Source organism: Doryrhamphus excisus, linkage group LG9, assembly GCF_037039965.1.
Source record: "Doryrhamphus excisus strain RoL-2023G ecotype Guam linkage group LG9, RoL_Dexc_Guam_v1.1, whole genome shotgun sequence".
NCBI classification, from domain to species: Eukaryota; Metazoa; Chordata; class Actinopteri; order Syngnathiformes; family Syngnathidae; genus Doryrhamphus; species Doryrhamphus excisus.
This window is the reverse complement of record NC_136365.1, coordinates 5,871,214-5,887,277: the sequence shown is the minus strand read 5'-3', so window position 1 is coordinate 5,887,277 and position 16,064 is coordinate 5,871,214. Positions and strand designations below refer to the sequence as shown.

General features: G+C 40.4%; 1 protein-coding gene across 6 annotated transcripts in view; it reads right to left on the bottom strand.

Moving 5' to 3' along the window:
- Positions 1-16,064, bottom strand: part of LOC131137511 (multiple PDZ domain protein) — a 40,689-nt gene that overhangs the window by 3,354 nt on the left and 21,271 nt on the right. For 3 of the 6 annotated variants that reach the window (XM_058085563.2, XM_058085593.2, XM_058085601.2), the window contains 20 exons: positions 14,836-14,982; positions 12,629-12,806; positions 11,221-11,331; positions 11,062-11,127; positions 10,151-10,235; positions 8,656-8,864; positions 8,050-8,141; positions 7,860-7,968; positions 5,425-5,499; positions 5,061-5,345; positions 4,780-4,863; positions 4,111-4,304; positions 2,268-2,415; positions 2,098-2,169; positions 1,835-1,958; positions 1,484-1,527; positions 1,209-1,331; positions 881-985; positions 366-460; positions 135-258 (listed from right to left, as the gene is read on the bottom strand). In XM_058085563.2, coding sequence (XP_057941546.2) covers positions 135-258; positions 366-460; positions 881-985; positions 1,209-1,331; positions 1,484-1,527; positions 1,835-1,958; positions 2,098-2,169; positions 2,268-2,415; positions 4,111-4,304; positions 4,780-4,863; positions 5,061-5,345; positions 5,425-5,499; positions 7,860-7,968; positions 8,050-8,141; positions 8,656-8,864; positions 10,151-10,235; positions 11,062-11,127; positions 11,221-11,331; positions 12,629-12,806; positions 14,836-14,982 — 2,470 coding nt within the window. Of the gene's footprint in view, positions 1-134; positions 259-365; positions 461-880; positions 986-1,208; positions 1,332-1,483; positions 1,528-1,834; positions 1,959-2,097; positions 2,170-2,267; positions 2,416-4,110; positions 4,305-4,779; positions 4,864-5,060; positions 5,346-5,424; positions 5,500-7,859; positions 7,969-8,049; positions 8,142-8,655; positions 8,865-10,150; positions 10,236-11,061; positions 11,128-11,220; positions 11,332-12,628; positions 12,807-14,835; positions 14,983-16,064 lie in introns of those variants that run through there. The other 3 variants (XM_058085573.2, XM_078793286.1, XM_058085610.2) reach the window with 3 other exon arrangements.

Here is a 16,064-nt window from a genome sequence, read left to right as displayed (position 1 = left end):
TGCACGGGGAGAACAAACTCCGCACAGAGATGGCCGAGGGTGGAATTGAACCCTGGTCTCCTAGCTGTGAGGTCTGCGCGCTAGCCACTAGACCACCGTGTATTAGTGCTAATCTTAAAATCGGTGCATATTACCTTGTTGAAAATAGTTTTGATATAGATGGGCAGGTCTCCATGAGGGCTCCCGTAACCTCCCACGATGCTGAATCCCAGGCCTGAGGAGCTTCTCTCCAGACTCACTGTCTTGTACATTCGAGCGCTGTCGGCATAACAATGTCACTTCATATTCTGTAGGTGTACCCAATCTCCGCACACAAACTCAAGGAACAAAAACGTGAGGCCACCACAAGGCTAAATGACTCCTACCAGAGGTTATTGTGAAAGCATGGCAGACTGCTGGGCTGGCCTGATGATCGCTCATGTACACCTCTGGGATCATGAGGGCTGCGTCCTGATGACACCTATGTACACATAAAATAAATATAAAGAGTTTTTAACATTATTAGAGCCTTGTAGACATGAAAAAACACCCCATATTCATCTTTACGCTCCTATTGTTCTTTGTTTGCAACACATTGCACTAATGCACAGGCTACGGGATAACAGGTAATTATTTAGATGGACAATTTGGAGTCGCCAAATTAACCTAGCATGCATGTGTTTTTGGAGTGAGGGAGTTAATCGGAGTACCCGGAGAAAACCCACGCATGCACGGGGAGAACATGCAAACTCCACACAGAGATGCCTGAGGTGGGAATCAAACCCAGGTCTCCTAGCTGTGTGGCCTGCGCGCTAATTCGGTTCATGAGTTGTTTGAAAAATAAAAAAAACTTGGTCTGGATTATGGCTTTTGTAGGCTAAATTAAGACGTTATGTTATACCTGCAAGGTGACAGCACCAATGGCGTTCTTGAGCAAGGCCGTGGCCTGGATGTGAGACATTCCCTCCATGGATACGTCGTTTATACTCAGGATCCGGTCTCCTGGCTGATGGGAAAACAGCATACAAACATGCAAAGTATTGAATTACAACAATGGCGTAGAAATAGTTTTCATCTCCAAACTGTCATGAATATAATAAATATGCATGTGCGGCACCTCCTTGTGTGAAATCAAAATTGTGAGTCACTACAATTTGACATCAATAAACAGATGTCTGTCCCTACTAGATCATTTACACACCGACACACACACACACACACACACACACCTTTAATTGCTGTGTTTTGGCAGCTGATCCACTGGTATCCATGGTAGCAATAAAAAGAGGTACGTTGCCATGGGGACTGCCCACTCCTCCTGCTAAACTGATGCCGAGGGAGTCATGTGGACCCTGTGATGATGCCACACAAAGAATATGGTCATTATGCTGAATGTTTCAACTCATTATCCTCCCACTAAAATCAGAAAATCCAAAATATGATATAAGAATTAAGCATAAATGCAGCACCTTAAAAATATGAATAAAATGGTTATGTCGCTCACCTTTTTTATGACTACTTTTCTGTAGTCAGGGTAGTCTTCGTAAGCTGTGGGAACACACAGAGCTAAGTTAACCTAACCCAGTGGTTCTCAATTATTTCTGTCATGCCCCCACCAGTGGACAGAAATATATTAGAAATGTATCTATTTTTTTCATTTATTCATCTGAACTATACAGACTGAGCTTGAAAATGAAACAAGAAAAATGTCACAAAATGGAGAGATGAAACACTGAAACACTGAAAGTACTCCATGCCTCTCACGACCCCCCAGGTGGGATCGCCCCACTACAGAAAAACAATCTAAATATGTAATTTTTATGATGCAGCAAATTTAAACACAAGTAAAACTCACTGTGACTGCCTTTTCTGTTCTCTGTCTTCCTCTGCTGGCTGACAGAAGTATTGCATCCACTGGAGGGTGTCAGGGTGGAGGAGTCAGAGTCTTCGCTCTGAATAAAACACAACTTAAAGTACTCCTACATTCACAAAGTACCATTGTTAAAAGAGTACATGATGGTAATAGTTCAACAATAGACATATTGTTATTCGTAATTATCCTATTATTTTAGAAGTCTGTCTATTAAAAGAGGCAAGTTGGCAAGGCAAACAGTTTACCTGATTCCGGTCTGGGTACTGCAGTCCAGCTTTAAAACGAGCCATTTCCAGGTGGAAAACTCCACTGCAATTCTGTCATATACAGTACAGTAAATGACAATTGTTTATTTCCACTAAAAGTATGTTTCCTGACGGTGCACAGAATACAACATGTGTGCAAGTTAAAAGACCTGCAGAAGCCGCTCTGCATGTTCTTGTGATTCTCCACGGACGTCCTCCCCGTTGATGGACAGAATCTGGTCACCCAGCAACAACCTGCCATCCGAATCCGCTACGCCTCCTTTGATGATATCTGACACAAAGATGCCGGTGTCATTACTGTTGGAGGAAAACAGAGGTCAAAGCTGTGTCAGTTCCACGCACAGATAATAAATGATGGGCTGTTTTGCATAACGTGCAAATATGTGAAACACCGTAGAAAATCTGCACTAAAACAATTTGCCCCGTGCCATCGCGGCAGTGTGTCATGTTTTGCCTCCTTTAGTGTTACGGTTATTACAGGATGCTGAAACTGTATGTGATTAAATTATATCTTTGTGCATATATTATGTACATAACCTAGTAATACATTTACCAGTTTTAACATTAGGATGAATTGCAGTCTTCAGATCCAATTCAAGATACAGATTCAGGTTTGATACTATCAAAGAAGTATTAGTCTAACAATAATTTAAACAAATGTTGTAATTATTGTAATAAAAGTTATACTTGTTGTCATAGTTTTCAGTGTGTTCAGCACAAGGAATTTCCAAGTCATTGATGTGTGTGAGTGAAAGGAAGAAAAACTCTGCCGGAGTACGGTTGTGGTTTAGTGCTACTTATTTGTTTATATATACTCATTTCAAGACACCAACTATAAGACAATTCATCCTTTTCAGAATTTATTTTAGTAAAAAAATATCATGTTCATTCACTGCTCAGGGTCATGTACAAGCTACTCCATCCTAACTTTGGGCAAGAGGCTGGGCAAACCCGAGCGGGTTACATTTCAATCAAAAGGCAGATCTCAAATATATTGGGCCATAGCCCAACTAAATAAAATGATTAGAAATATAAGTATTGAGTATAAGTCTGCTGTTAGAAAGAAGGGTAAAGGAAAGTGTCGGCTCCATGTTGAAAGACCTGAATCTGTTTCTTATGAAGACACCTTCATTAATAATGTTCTATTGAGTTTTTGGGTCAGAGCCATCATTCATCAGATCACAGATGACACAGCTGGGAAACCCATAAATACAAGAAAAACAATCCATCACCCAGCCACATGAGGACATCCTACCACCTGTCTGCGTGGATCCATAAATTCACTGTCAAATGCGAAGACACAAGATAAGACAAATATTCTATTGTATAAGAGCAATATAATTTCATCAACAAAACAATCAGGTTATGAGGAACCATGAATGCTCCAATTGGCCGCCGCCTCCTATGATTGCTGGGTGCATGGTCTACAAAAACAAACAAACCAAAATCTCCAGATTGTACAAAAACATTGTCATTAATAGCTACAGATGTAAGCAACCTTCTTATGTAGTTGTTATTAAAACCACAAGATGGCAGTAGTGTGAAGTATCATGAGTGGGCAGCATCCAGCTGCTTTATCTAGCTCTGTGTGCACTTTAAAATGTTGGTTGCCCTTGGAAATTTTATTCATGTATTTTATTCATGTATGTCTACTGACATAAAATTTAGTATCAGAAATATAATTAAAAACAATGCTAACTCAGCTGTTGTTGTATTATTGTAGTTTATAATGACAACATTGGTTCTGTTGCTGCTGTGTTGTGCAATATACTTGTTAATAAATGGCCATGTGGTCACAAGTACATTTTCCTTTTCACGTTTTGCATTATTAATAGGTAAAGAAAGTTAAAAAAAGTTGCTTTATATACTACGGACAACCCATCCACTTTGCAGTTTAGGTAAATAAACATCCCAGCTATAATTACAGCATTTATGGTAGTTTCTAGAATGTGTCTCTATTTACTGAGGGAGCATATTTACTGATATCCATACCTTTTCCCCACAGTGGTGAAGCCAAGGCCCTTGACGGGATGAGGTCTCAGCACCAGACTGAAGACGTCCCACAGATCTTCCTCCCTGTAGGCCTCCTGGTGCCTGAATACACGCAGGTCAACGCATTGGGTGGTCAGTCGCAGTACTGCAATCGCCTCATCGTGAGTGGCCTGTCTCAGGTCGATACCGTTGACCTAGACCAAAGAGACATATTTCCTTGAGCCATGCTCCACAAAAAATGAAAATTATGATTTCTCGTTAAAGAAAGGGGTCTGTCATGGCCATGCATTGAACTCAGTGGTTAGTTTTGGAGAAATTATCATCATTTGAGCCCCTTAGTGGTATACATATACTGTACTTCTATAGGATGTGTAAATTAAATTTAATTTAGAGATGGTCTGCACTTTGCAGCTAAAAGGGTTTCTTCACTCAATTCATTCACTACCAAAGATATATTTATGCATTTTTTTAATCTGAATGCCCAATCCCAAATTTATTATGTTGTCTATGTTGTGGCATAGTGGTTTAGATATAGACACATTATCTACATGGATTATGGAACTTGTATAAAATGTCAAAGCAAACAAAATATCACTCTTGAAAAACAAACAATATCACAAATTAGTTTAACTTTAGTTTATTTACTATTGTTTTGAATATGTTTTGTACCTGTAATATCTGGTCTCCAGCCTGCAGCCTGCCATCTCTCTGTGCTGCTCCTCCATCATTCACCTCGTGGATTATTATTGCCCCCTAGTGGAAAATATTAGGAATACATTTAAGCCTGTAGTGCAATTCCTTGTGTCCTGATTACATTATTTAAACGGAAGTTTGAAAGGGGAGAAGGGAAGGGAATGCCTAACAACATTAGAACACTTTTTGGGGAAAAATCCAACAAATAATTAGAAAATGTGACAAATCATGGCTAAAATATTTCTTATCGCTCTCACCAACAGAGTGTCACATCCTCCAACAATGCTGAGACCGAGTCCCACATTTCCTTTACAAATCTCAATGGTGGTTTCCCTGCCGGGTACAACAGGGCAGCTGAGAGGGTCAGATCTTGAAGTGGATGCCAGCCAATCAGAACACTCCTTGGCAGACGCCTGCTTAGCGCTGAGGGGTGAGTCAGAGGAGCAGCAAGAGTCAGGGCAGGGTAAAGTTGTGTTGTGAGGCTTTGATGTGAAGGATGAGGAGGCAGCCTCGGGGTGGCTGATAGACAGCTTGACAGCGGTCTGGTGTTTGAGAGAAAGAGTGCGCTGTCAATAATCAAATAAACTTGATGAAATTCTCCAGTGGCAAGAGTCTTTGCACCTTCTCCGCAGACAGTCGGGTCACAGGCTCGTCAAGAACTGCTTTTAATCTTTCTCCAACCTTCATTCTGTCATCCTGCAACAGAATAAACAATTAAAGACACAATATGAATGAACATGTGACACACTACAGCATTTGCCCTAGCAAACACTGTGAGGGCCAGATGATATCCATGAATGGTTTCATTATTTGGTTGTTGTTTGGAGGGCCAAATGAAAGTCTTTGGCGGGCTGAATGTGGCCCGCATGCTGCCGGTTGAGGACCACTGCACTAGACTGAGATTAAAATTCAAACACCCTCTGGTTAAAAACAGTCGCCTGGGGCTCAATATGAAAGCTTATTAGTGCATGATGACATCATGAGTAGTGCAAGGCAACCGCAACTTCAAGGTCAATCTGGTGGAATTACTGCAGGAAATAACAAGGGAGTGGGCTCATCATTTGAACCTTTACAGCTGCATGCATTATACTGTAACATGGCCTTCATTTGCACTGCAAACAAAAGTACTTAGACCCCACATACATTTTCCACAACAGATTTTTGTTAAGAACTATTATGATTCAGGTGGGCGGATAAGCGGCATAGAAAATTGATGCATAGATGGAAAATTCAGGCGCAACTAAGGGTTCTATCATTCCCAATGTGCTATTATGCTTTTCCACTTTTCTGACTTGTAAATGTATTTCAAATGTTGCATTCTCTTGTTAAACTATGCCAAAGCATCAGATAATGAGTTTTGCGCATTTGGAAGTGAGCCCTGAAGGTTTTAGATGGTTCTCCACGCTCAGTTCTACAGTTCTGAAGATCTGAAAACAATCTTCCTTATATGGGCTGCAGATTGCCTGCACTCAGTAAACACAGATGACTGTATCCGTATCCGTAAGTCCTCTGGAGCACTTGGAAGTGCGACCAAACACAGTAGAACTAAGGCACTGTTTGGGTGGGAAGTAGGAAATACATAGAAATGATGCTGAAAGAGATGCAGAATCTGGAAGCTCTAGAAAGCTTTCTGTGCATAGCTTTCATGTGTAGCTGCTCTATAGGAGTCTACAACACAAACGGCCGACAATGAGCATAATAGGTCCCCTTTAATTGATTCATATGTTTGTCTCATTACTTTTATCCATATTACGTCATTAAGGAGAGGCGGGGGACACCCTGGACTGGTCGCCAGCCAATCACAGGGCACATATAGACAAACAACCATTCACACTCACATTCATACCTATGGACAATTTGGAGTCACCAATTAACCTAGCATGTTTTTGGAATGTGGGACAAAACCGGAGTACCTGGAGAAAAAACCCACACACGCCACATGTCGCATGCCACATGCAAACGCCCAATCTCCTGACTGTGTGGCTATGTGAAAGTATCCGAAACCTGGTTAATTCCAAAGTGAGGGGAAAAAAAATCATACACACTGTAGAACTTCAGTATGCGGGATAGATTGAATATTAAAAGCAATGTCAAATAAATAAGCTATACATTCATTTTAGGATGCCGCACCTTACTGTTGCCGCTCTGCTGAATCTGAATCGGTCACTCAAAAAGAGGTAATGATGGAACTCCACAATAGAAGACGGCACATTTGACGCAGTTTTAATATGAAAAATATTAATATGAAGTGGCGGAAGAGCATTTTATAAGAGCATTGCCTACATCTTTCCCTTTGAATGCATCAAAAAGCATCAAAAAGAAACACGTGCACACACACAGTTCAGTTGCAAATGTGAAAATTGTAAATAGTTTATAGTGTTATAAAAAAATAATCATTTCTTATCACTGTACCACTGTTCCCAAAGTGGGGTACATGTACACCCAGGGGTACGTCAATTGCCATAGTGTGTATGTGAATAAAAATGAAAAACAATTAGCGCCAAACACTCAAAATTACAAGTAGACATGAATGCCTCACAGTGCGACCACAGCAGGAAGGAGACAGGGTGGCAAGTTGGCCCTTACCCTGCCTGCATCATATCAACAAATAAGTAAGTTTGGATGATTACTACGTGCATTAAGAGTGTTGTTAAGCCCTTTGAGGCTCTTTTGTGATTAATGGCTAAATAAATAAACATGACTTGACTGTCACTGTCAGTGGATATTCCCAAATGAGTCTTTTTTGTTGGTTGTATGTATTTTTGTATTTCAGATACTATTAAGAATGGTGTAGTTGTTCTTTTAGAGTTGAGACAGTGGCTGCTAATACTTACTGTACATAAATGCACCCTAAACCAAGTAATTTGTGTTTCATTTCGGCTTTCATGTCTGTTATTTTTTTTCGTATAAAGCATCAACCCAGCACACACATCAATTAGTTTCCAGTACACAGGCAGGCAGCTCCACTGAAGGATGGCCATTTATGGCTTTTTAAACATTTTAGGTGAGTTGAGTAAATTGGCTGTTAACAACATGGAGTCCTAATGTGGCAATACCTGTAGTGAGATGAAATTCTGGTCTCTGTAGAATTCTCTCCAATCTCCAAAGTCTGTCTTGCTGCTGACAGTGTTATTAACCTCTGTTTCGCCTAGAGCCACATTATTTCTGTGGAAACAATGATCTATGATCACACCTGGTCATAAAGATCAATATGTGACTGTGAAAATGCCTGTGGAGGTGTGTCACCTGATGAGAATGATCTTGACTTTGGCCGGAGCGTTGTCGATGATGGTGGAAGCATTCTCATGACTGCGGCCATACAAGATCTGACCGTTGATCTATGAATGAAAACAATCATTTATTTGACTCCCAGTCTGATATGTCATCCAGTTTTCTTGTCAATTCCTTGTCATCTCTGTTCCTCGACTGCTCACTGATACAATCTCACCCGGTACCAACCATACTTGTACCGCCATGTTTTCAACATTTTTATATGCTGTATAGTGAACCTTTAAAGTGGAATGGCCGTGTGTTTGTATAAATGGGAGTTTGAACTCAAAATGTCAGCATATTGTGCAAAAATCTTGCACAAACTCAATTGACAGGGACTCTTTTGTGTTCTGACACCGCAGTCATTCCTGAGTGTTTTATTGCTTTCACATCTTAATATTAACAGTGCTGGTGTTTAAAATGGTCTGTACTGTAGGTTAATAAAGTTTTATGATGGTGACAGTTTGACACCGGACCGGATTATTTCTATATCCCTTATTTCCTAAGTGAATAACAACGGTTTGTTCTCTACCTTAGAAGTTCCACTTTCATTTTACCCCCTTTTGTATTTGTTCTTCTTACCTCTAGTAGCTCATCCCCTACTCGTATCCTCCCATCTAAACCAGCAGGTCCTTGAGGGTCTACATCTGCCACGTACACACTCATGCGGGCCCTGGAGCCGTCCTTATTGCTTGCCAGGCGTATCCCCAAACCATGTTCTGCAGGGTGCTTCTCCAGCTCAATCATATGAAGCTTCCCTGACAGGCTGCCATAACGCTGAAGCATCTTTTCTGAAAGGTTGGAGAGACAGCGTTACCAAAAAAAAAGAGATTGTTAGGAGAAAGGGTAGATGATGGTTAAGCTTAAAAACGCATGGCATGCTGGAGGTAATGAGTGACACTTCATGTGGAGAGGAAGCAAGCAGCACTCCAGAGGTACTTGCGTGGGTGTGTGTTGCAGCAATTTGTCTGGAGGGGATGATGTCAGATGAGCTGTCGGAATGCTAAAGGATGACTGTGTTCGATGCAGAATGCACATATAAAGGATGACAAATGCCGGCGTGTCCTGGTGCGTGTATGCACTTCATCATTGTAATCAAACTGGACCGTGTGAGAGTGTACAGTCATTTATCTGTGGATATATTGTGGCTCTACGATGTTTTCATGAATAAAATTTACAAATTCATTGCTACATATAATGCAAGTGATGGCATGATTTGCTGCTTGGGAAAAATAAGTTGGAATTATTCAAAAGGAGATCTATTTGAATTCATGATAGTGCTTAAAGACACACAACAAAAGTCACAATACTTGGTCAACAATTTTTACATATATTACTGGACCAATGTATGAGGCATATTTAAATATGTTTTTATGATGGAACAATGACAGTATAGGAGTTAAATGCCTAACAACAGGCAAAAGTACAAAAGTAAACAAACAAACAAAAAAACTATTTTTGCTTTCGGGGGTGTCCAGAGCCGATATTGATATTGAATATCAGATATCGGACGTAATCTAAAATCTCCGATATCAGCACTCCGATACGAGCAGTCTATTCTAGACTATGCTCCAGAATTTCAAACGGCTCAACTGGCATTAATATCTATGATGAGTTCATTGTAAACAGCACAATCATAGATTTTACAAAATTGGGTATGCTGGAGCCTATCCCAGCTGTCTTCAGGCGAGAGGCAGTGTACACTCTGGACTGGTCGCCAGCCAATCACAGGGCACATATTGACAAACAACCATTCACACTCACATTCATACTTATGGGCAATTTGGAGTCGCCAATTAACCTCGCATGTTTTTGGAATGTATGCATGGGGAGAACATGCAAACTCCACACAGAGATGCCCAGGCGGAGAATTGAACCCAGGTCTTCCTGATCTCCTGACTGTGTGGCCTACATGCTAACCACTCGGCCACCGAAAATGGCTGAATCATACAATCAATATTTTATAAGAAACTCGGTGGTTAATCAAACACGGGTGTTAATTGGAGCATTTACTAAGTACATAGGTGGGGGGGGGGTCTACTCGTGTATGTTGGTGGTTTTAGCAATGCTTGCTTACTTCTGCCAGTGTCGTTCTCGTCATCATTGGCCGCCAAGTTTAGTGCCTTGACAGTCACGCGGCTTCGTTGAGTCTGCTGAGGTACCTTGGGAGATGTTTTTGCATTATTGAACAGTCTGTTGGAGAGGCCTCAGGGGGTCCTTGAGGCTCGAGTTGGACTACCTCTGAGGCCCGTTCAGTTTTCTTGTGGGAGTAAAACTAACGCCCAGGATGAATTAATGCATGCTATTTTAACATGGGTTATAAATAACATGAAAGATGACCAGAATCATGCATCACTTTTTGAACAGCATTTACAAATGCATGCAAACTTACTTCAAAAGAGCGCACTGTTTATTTTAGCGAGTTATGCATCTCCATCAAAGAGCAAAAACAAAAGGTTCCAGCAAACAAGGTGTTTATGAGGTACTTTGAACAGCAAGGGCTCGATCCACAAATATGTGCATGAATTAAATTTTGGGGGGAATTAGCTTGGTGCAAATGCTAATGCATGACTGCTTTTATTTAGTATCCATGATGATGCACACACACAAACAAACACAACTAGGTACCAACCTTAAAAGGAGTAGGAATGAAGTGGTTTGTAGGGGAAATACTAAGGAGGATACCATTGAGAGGCTGTGCCGCCTAGGACCATAAGGGGAGACACATAGACACCACCTCTAAAAATGCATCATCACCAGCAACGGGGAAAAAAAAGCCTCCACAGCATCTTCATTTGTCAGGAATACCATGTAGGAGTGAATGACTCATCACGATATAGACAGCAGTGCTTGGTACACCACAGTCCAACACAAACGTGGGTGGGAGAAACATTACATCACTACCTGTCTTCTAAAGGCATGAACTTTAAAATATTTAAAAATATTTTACAATAAAAGACATGAAAATATCAGAGCACTGGTATTTACCTGGATGATGTCGGAGTTGGTCTGCGGGGTTGGGGTAAGTCTCTCGTGGTTAGTAAGCAAAAGGGACTTTGGGGAAAGTGGAATTATGATACAATTATGACAAAATATGGGTGAATATGGGCCAAATATGCTAATGCACTTTCAAAGCTGCAATCAAACCTGGGCTCCATGCTGTCTGGACTGAACCAGCAGGTCCACCGAGTCTCCTGCTCTGCGGATGGCCTCCACCGCCTGCTCGTGGCTGGCATCACTCAGGTCCATACCACACACCTTTGAGCCATGACACATTACAAAGACATCAGTTTTACCTACAATCCTTAGTAGGATGATATTCAATCAATAGATTAGAATCTTGAGGAGGATAATCATGGATTAGTTTTTGTTGAATATGTCCTTTGTGTGAGCTAACTGTTCTTTGTGTGAGTATTTAGCAAATACTGTGTTGTGTGTGGACCCACGTTCGATTCCCCACCAGGCATATCTGTGTGGAGTTTGCAAGTTTCTCCGGGTACCCCCCCCCGTTTCCTCCCACATTCCAAAAACATGCTAGGTTAATTGGCGACTCCAAATTGTCCATAGGTATGAATGTGAGTGTGAATGGTTGTTTGTCTATATGTGCGCTCTGATTGGCTGGTAACGAGTCCAGGGTGTACCCCGCCTCTCGCTCAAAGACATCTAGGATAGGCTCCAGCATGGCCGCAACCCTCGTGAGGATAATCGGTCCAGAAAATGGATGGATGTGTTGTGTGTGTTATTTTTTTGACTATTTTACCACATGGTGGCGCTGTTATTAAACCTCAAATTGAAGTGTTTAGGCCAGTGGTGTACAAATTGCGGACCACTGGCCATTTGTGGTCCACAGGTCGTTTTTTATTCACCTGTGGCACTTTGTAGAAAAAACAAAACAAAAAATACAGCATAAAGGAAAGAAGATGAAATGTTGATACTAATAACAAATAATAATAATAACAAATAATAAAACTAAACTTTGTTTTTTAAATAATAAATATATATATTTACCAACTTGAAAAAAATACATAAAAATATCAAAGTGGCCCCCAGCATCCTTTGATTTTTAGTATGCAGCTCTACCAGATTTGGTACACACTGTCATGGGACTGAAAAGCCCATGGCTGGAAAAATTAGCAAGAATTAGCAAAACATCAGCATATATATCCTTCTTTATTATTTCTGCTACTTTAGACTAGTATTGGTGCAGATTTATCCCGGTCATGTTGTATAACAGGAAATAAACCTTGTACTTTGAACAAACTAATACCTTTTTCTTTGCAGACTGCCTTTGTCATATTCATTATTGGTATATTATATTATTACCATTGCAATATTTCCTTGTGAAAGTTCAGACATGACCTAAGAACCAACATAATGGACTGGTAAATTCCATTTACTGGTAAAAGAAAGCGGCCTTGTGAAGATAAAAGAAAAAGACAACCAACCATAAAAAGTACCATAGGAATAATATGTGTCAACATAGTATATGTGCACATACTGTCTATAGATTGTGTCTCATTCTCTGTCACTGTGACACACACCTACAGGCACCTACCTCCAGTATCCTGTCTCCGACCTGGAGGGTGTCGTTATGTGCTCCCGGGCTATCAGAGCTGATGTGCTTGATGAAGATGCCCCTCATCATCTCGCCACCACTCAGCCTCTGGCCCATGCCTTTGCCTCCCATGATGCTAATACCAAGAGACTGGCCTGGAGCTCGAGTGAGACGCACTCTACAACACAGCAGTAAACACATAGATATTGCATTGTGGATAACAAATCCAGCAGGAGTTGAAGTGCAATGAAGATGATGAATGCAGCATCTACAGCAGGGGTCTCAAACACGCGGCCCGTGGGCCAAATGTGGTCCACAGGACACTAGTTTGAGGCATTTGCCTTGATATGAAAGTTTAATGTTAGTGCGGCCCGCGCAAGTTTGATATGGATGCTGTATGGTATCATGTACCCAGAAAAAATTATTACGTTTGATTAATGTTCATGTTAAAGGTTAAATAACTGTTAATAGTTATCCTCCCTATCCGTGTGGAAGTGGTAAGTTTTTGTCTTTTTAAGTTTAAAGGAAATAACTTGGCTAACTTGGCTACCGTTTAGGTCGCTAGCTCTCTAGTTTGCGAGTTAGCATGTGTCTCAAGACCCTGCAGTTGCGCAATATGTTGTAAATAAAAAGAGTATAAATGTGACTATAGTCGTGTTTTGTCATGTCTACAGGGCTCTAATAATGCTTTGTTCATTTTAATCTGAAAAAAATAATTTGTCTACTTACCAACTATATGTGGTTTCTTAAGTTTTTATTATTTGCTGTATTATTTATTTATTTTTCATCTTATTTTGTGTAGAAAAATAAAAAGTAAGATATCTGAGAACAGTGGAATGTTTTATCAGAGCTTTTCTTGTAGAAAATTGGAACCAAAGCAAAGATTTTTACATTTTTTTGTTTTTAATAAATGCGTTTTTTTTTTTTGAAAACCTGATGCGGCCCAGTCTCACCCAGACCCTAGCTCCAGTGGCCCCCAAGTAAATTGAGTTTGAGACCCCTGATCTACAGTATATACACCTTTTCTGAGGTCAAATTCAAGCACTTTAAACCCTTCACAATCCACTTTTTCATACTTTTCCTGCACCGTACAACTGTGGTAAATTACATGTACTGACTTTTTAATTGTTTGAATGTACAGTTTTTGTATATGCATTTTATTTGTATTCATATTCATTTGATTTAGATTGGCAAAGATAGTTTCAAAATTCATGAAGACCACAATTCGACTGGCATTACTAGTATCTTTACATATAAACCCTCTTTCACACAGAAATACTGCAAAATTGGTGCAATTGGCAAAGCCCATGCCAATGTCTAGTGTGACCACAAGAATTGCCTGTCTGACATGCTGTCAGGCAGGTATTTTACAAAGCAATTCCTGCCATTAGTCACAGCAACAATTACTTTCAACATCAGCAGGGAGGAAGAAGTGAGTCTCTGGCCTTGGCATTTCGGGTGAATACGCTTTTAGACGCCTATGCTATGCCTGAGATACCACTATACATCAGTGGCCCGCTTCAAAAAACAGAAAGAAAAGCAGCTTTTAAGGCCAATGTGAAAGAAGCCATATTATAACCAAATGTTCTATTTTATTACCTCATCTAAAAAGAGCATTAAAAGAGCATAAAATTGCATTAGACAGCTAATTACTGTGAAATGAATGGTTAGCATATCATCGTCAGCACTTTTCAAACCTTGAAACGACAACAATGAAATTGAATAATTCAGGAATTGTGAATGCATTTCTCTTGTCTGCCTGATGGAGGCCCACGAGGCCTGAAACTTTAACAGCATGGAGCATTGCTCCAATGCTATTTTTTTTTCTCTTCCCCTTCTTTCAGTCTCCCCCTGAATTCGTTGCCTTGGGCTGAGGATGGAGTCTGAGAGATTAAGTCAAAAACAATAGCATATCATACGTACCGAGGAGAGATGCACAAAAGGAGTGCTTTGAACACAGTGCAGCTTATGTGATTTATCCAAGTGGGATGCAGTCATAAATACCATAAGAACAGCTTGGTGTGGGTGTTATGAATGTGTTTAGTTTGTGCTGTGCTGCGAACATATAACCTCAACACAGTGGGAGTGTGCGGGATATACAGACGACACCATCATGGGAAAATGTAAAGGAATGTGAGAAAAAAAGGGAGAAAAATGAATAAATATTAATGAAAGAGGACATTAAGCAGCATCACAGATTCACTGACCTTCTAGGGTGATCCCAAGACAACGGGGGGTGAGGACGGAGATCTCCTTCTCCCTCTTCATTTCCATCCACCCTTTTCACCACTTTACCATCCAAACAGTTCTCCTTTTTCTCCTTCTTGTGAGGTAAGCATTTTGGATTCCGACCACTGAGAAGAACAATACTTGATTAGTTGAAAAAACAATAACATGCATGTTGGCAAACGTAACGTTGACCCTTCTTTGTCAGAGATTCTGTAACTATAACTTTCGATGTAATAGGAATTACAAACACAAAGCAGAATAGTATGAGACACATTTTTGATGGTAAATTAATGTGTCCTTTTTTCTGTCCAGTAAAATACTGAATACAACACCCTTGATTTTGGAAAACTATGCTTTACGCCAACATGGATTACCATTATCTCAGAAGTAGCACCTCTGTTGTTTATCGTGACTGCATCTCTACATGTTACCTGTATGTGTGAGTGACAGGAAGAAATGCACTGACTTGCCTGTTGATTGGCATGTACTGTCGTTCTTTGCCATTTTGCGGTACAAATTTCACAGCTTCAGTCTATCAGGGTTTAAATTAAGCATTTTCAAGCATAAAATGGCTAAATAAACTAAAATACAAATATAAGGCATTAAAAGGCACTGAATGATATGTAGTATTTTATACTGGTCACTAGGTAACTTTAAATGCGTAACTTTACTATAATGTATGTATAATATAACCCATTAAACTTTGGTGTGGATTTATTCTCGTTTTGGTCATAATTATGAGATTTTTCAAACTATTTAGAAAAATAATCGAGGGCTGCAAGTGGTTAGCATGTTGGTCACACAATCATGAGATGGAAAGACCTGGGTTTGAGTCTCCACTCGGGCACCTCTCTGTGGAGTTTGCATGTTCTCCCCGTGCATGCATGCGTTTTCTCCGGGTACTCCGGTTTCCTCCCACATTCAAAAAACATGCTAGGTTAATTGCCGACTGTGAGTGTGAATGATGGTTTGTCTATGCGATTGGCTGGCGACCAGTCTTGCTCAAAGTCTGCTGGGATAGGCTCTAGCATACCCCCACGACCCTCATGAGGATAAGCGATATAGAAAATGGATGGACAAATCATTGACGCTTATAGGCACAGGTGTGAGGTGGTAATCTACATATCTAATTTAGTTTTGAACCTTGTCAGAAATGTAAAACGGAAGCTCTAAATCTGTGCAATCCTCAAAGACTAGCATTGGAGGA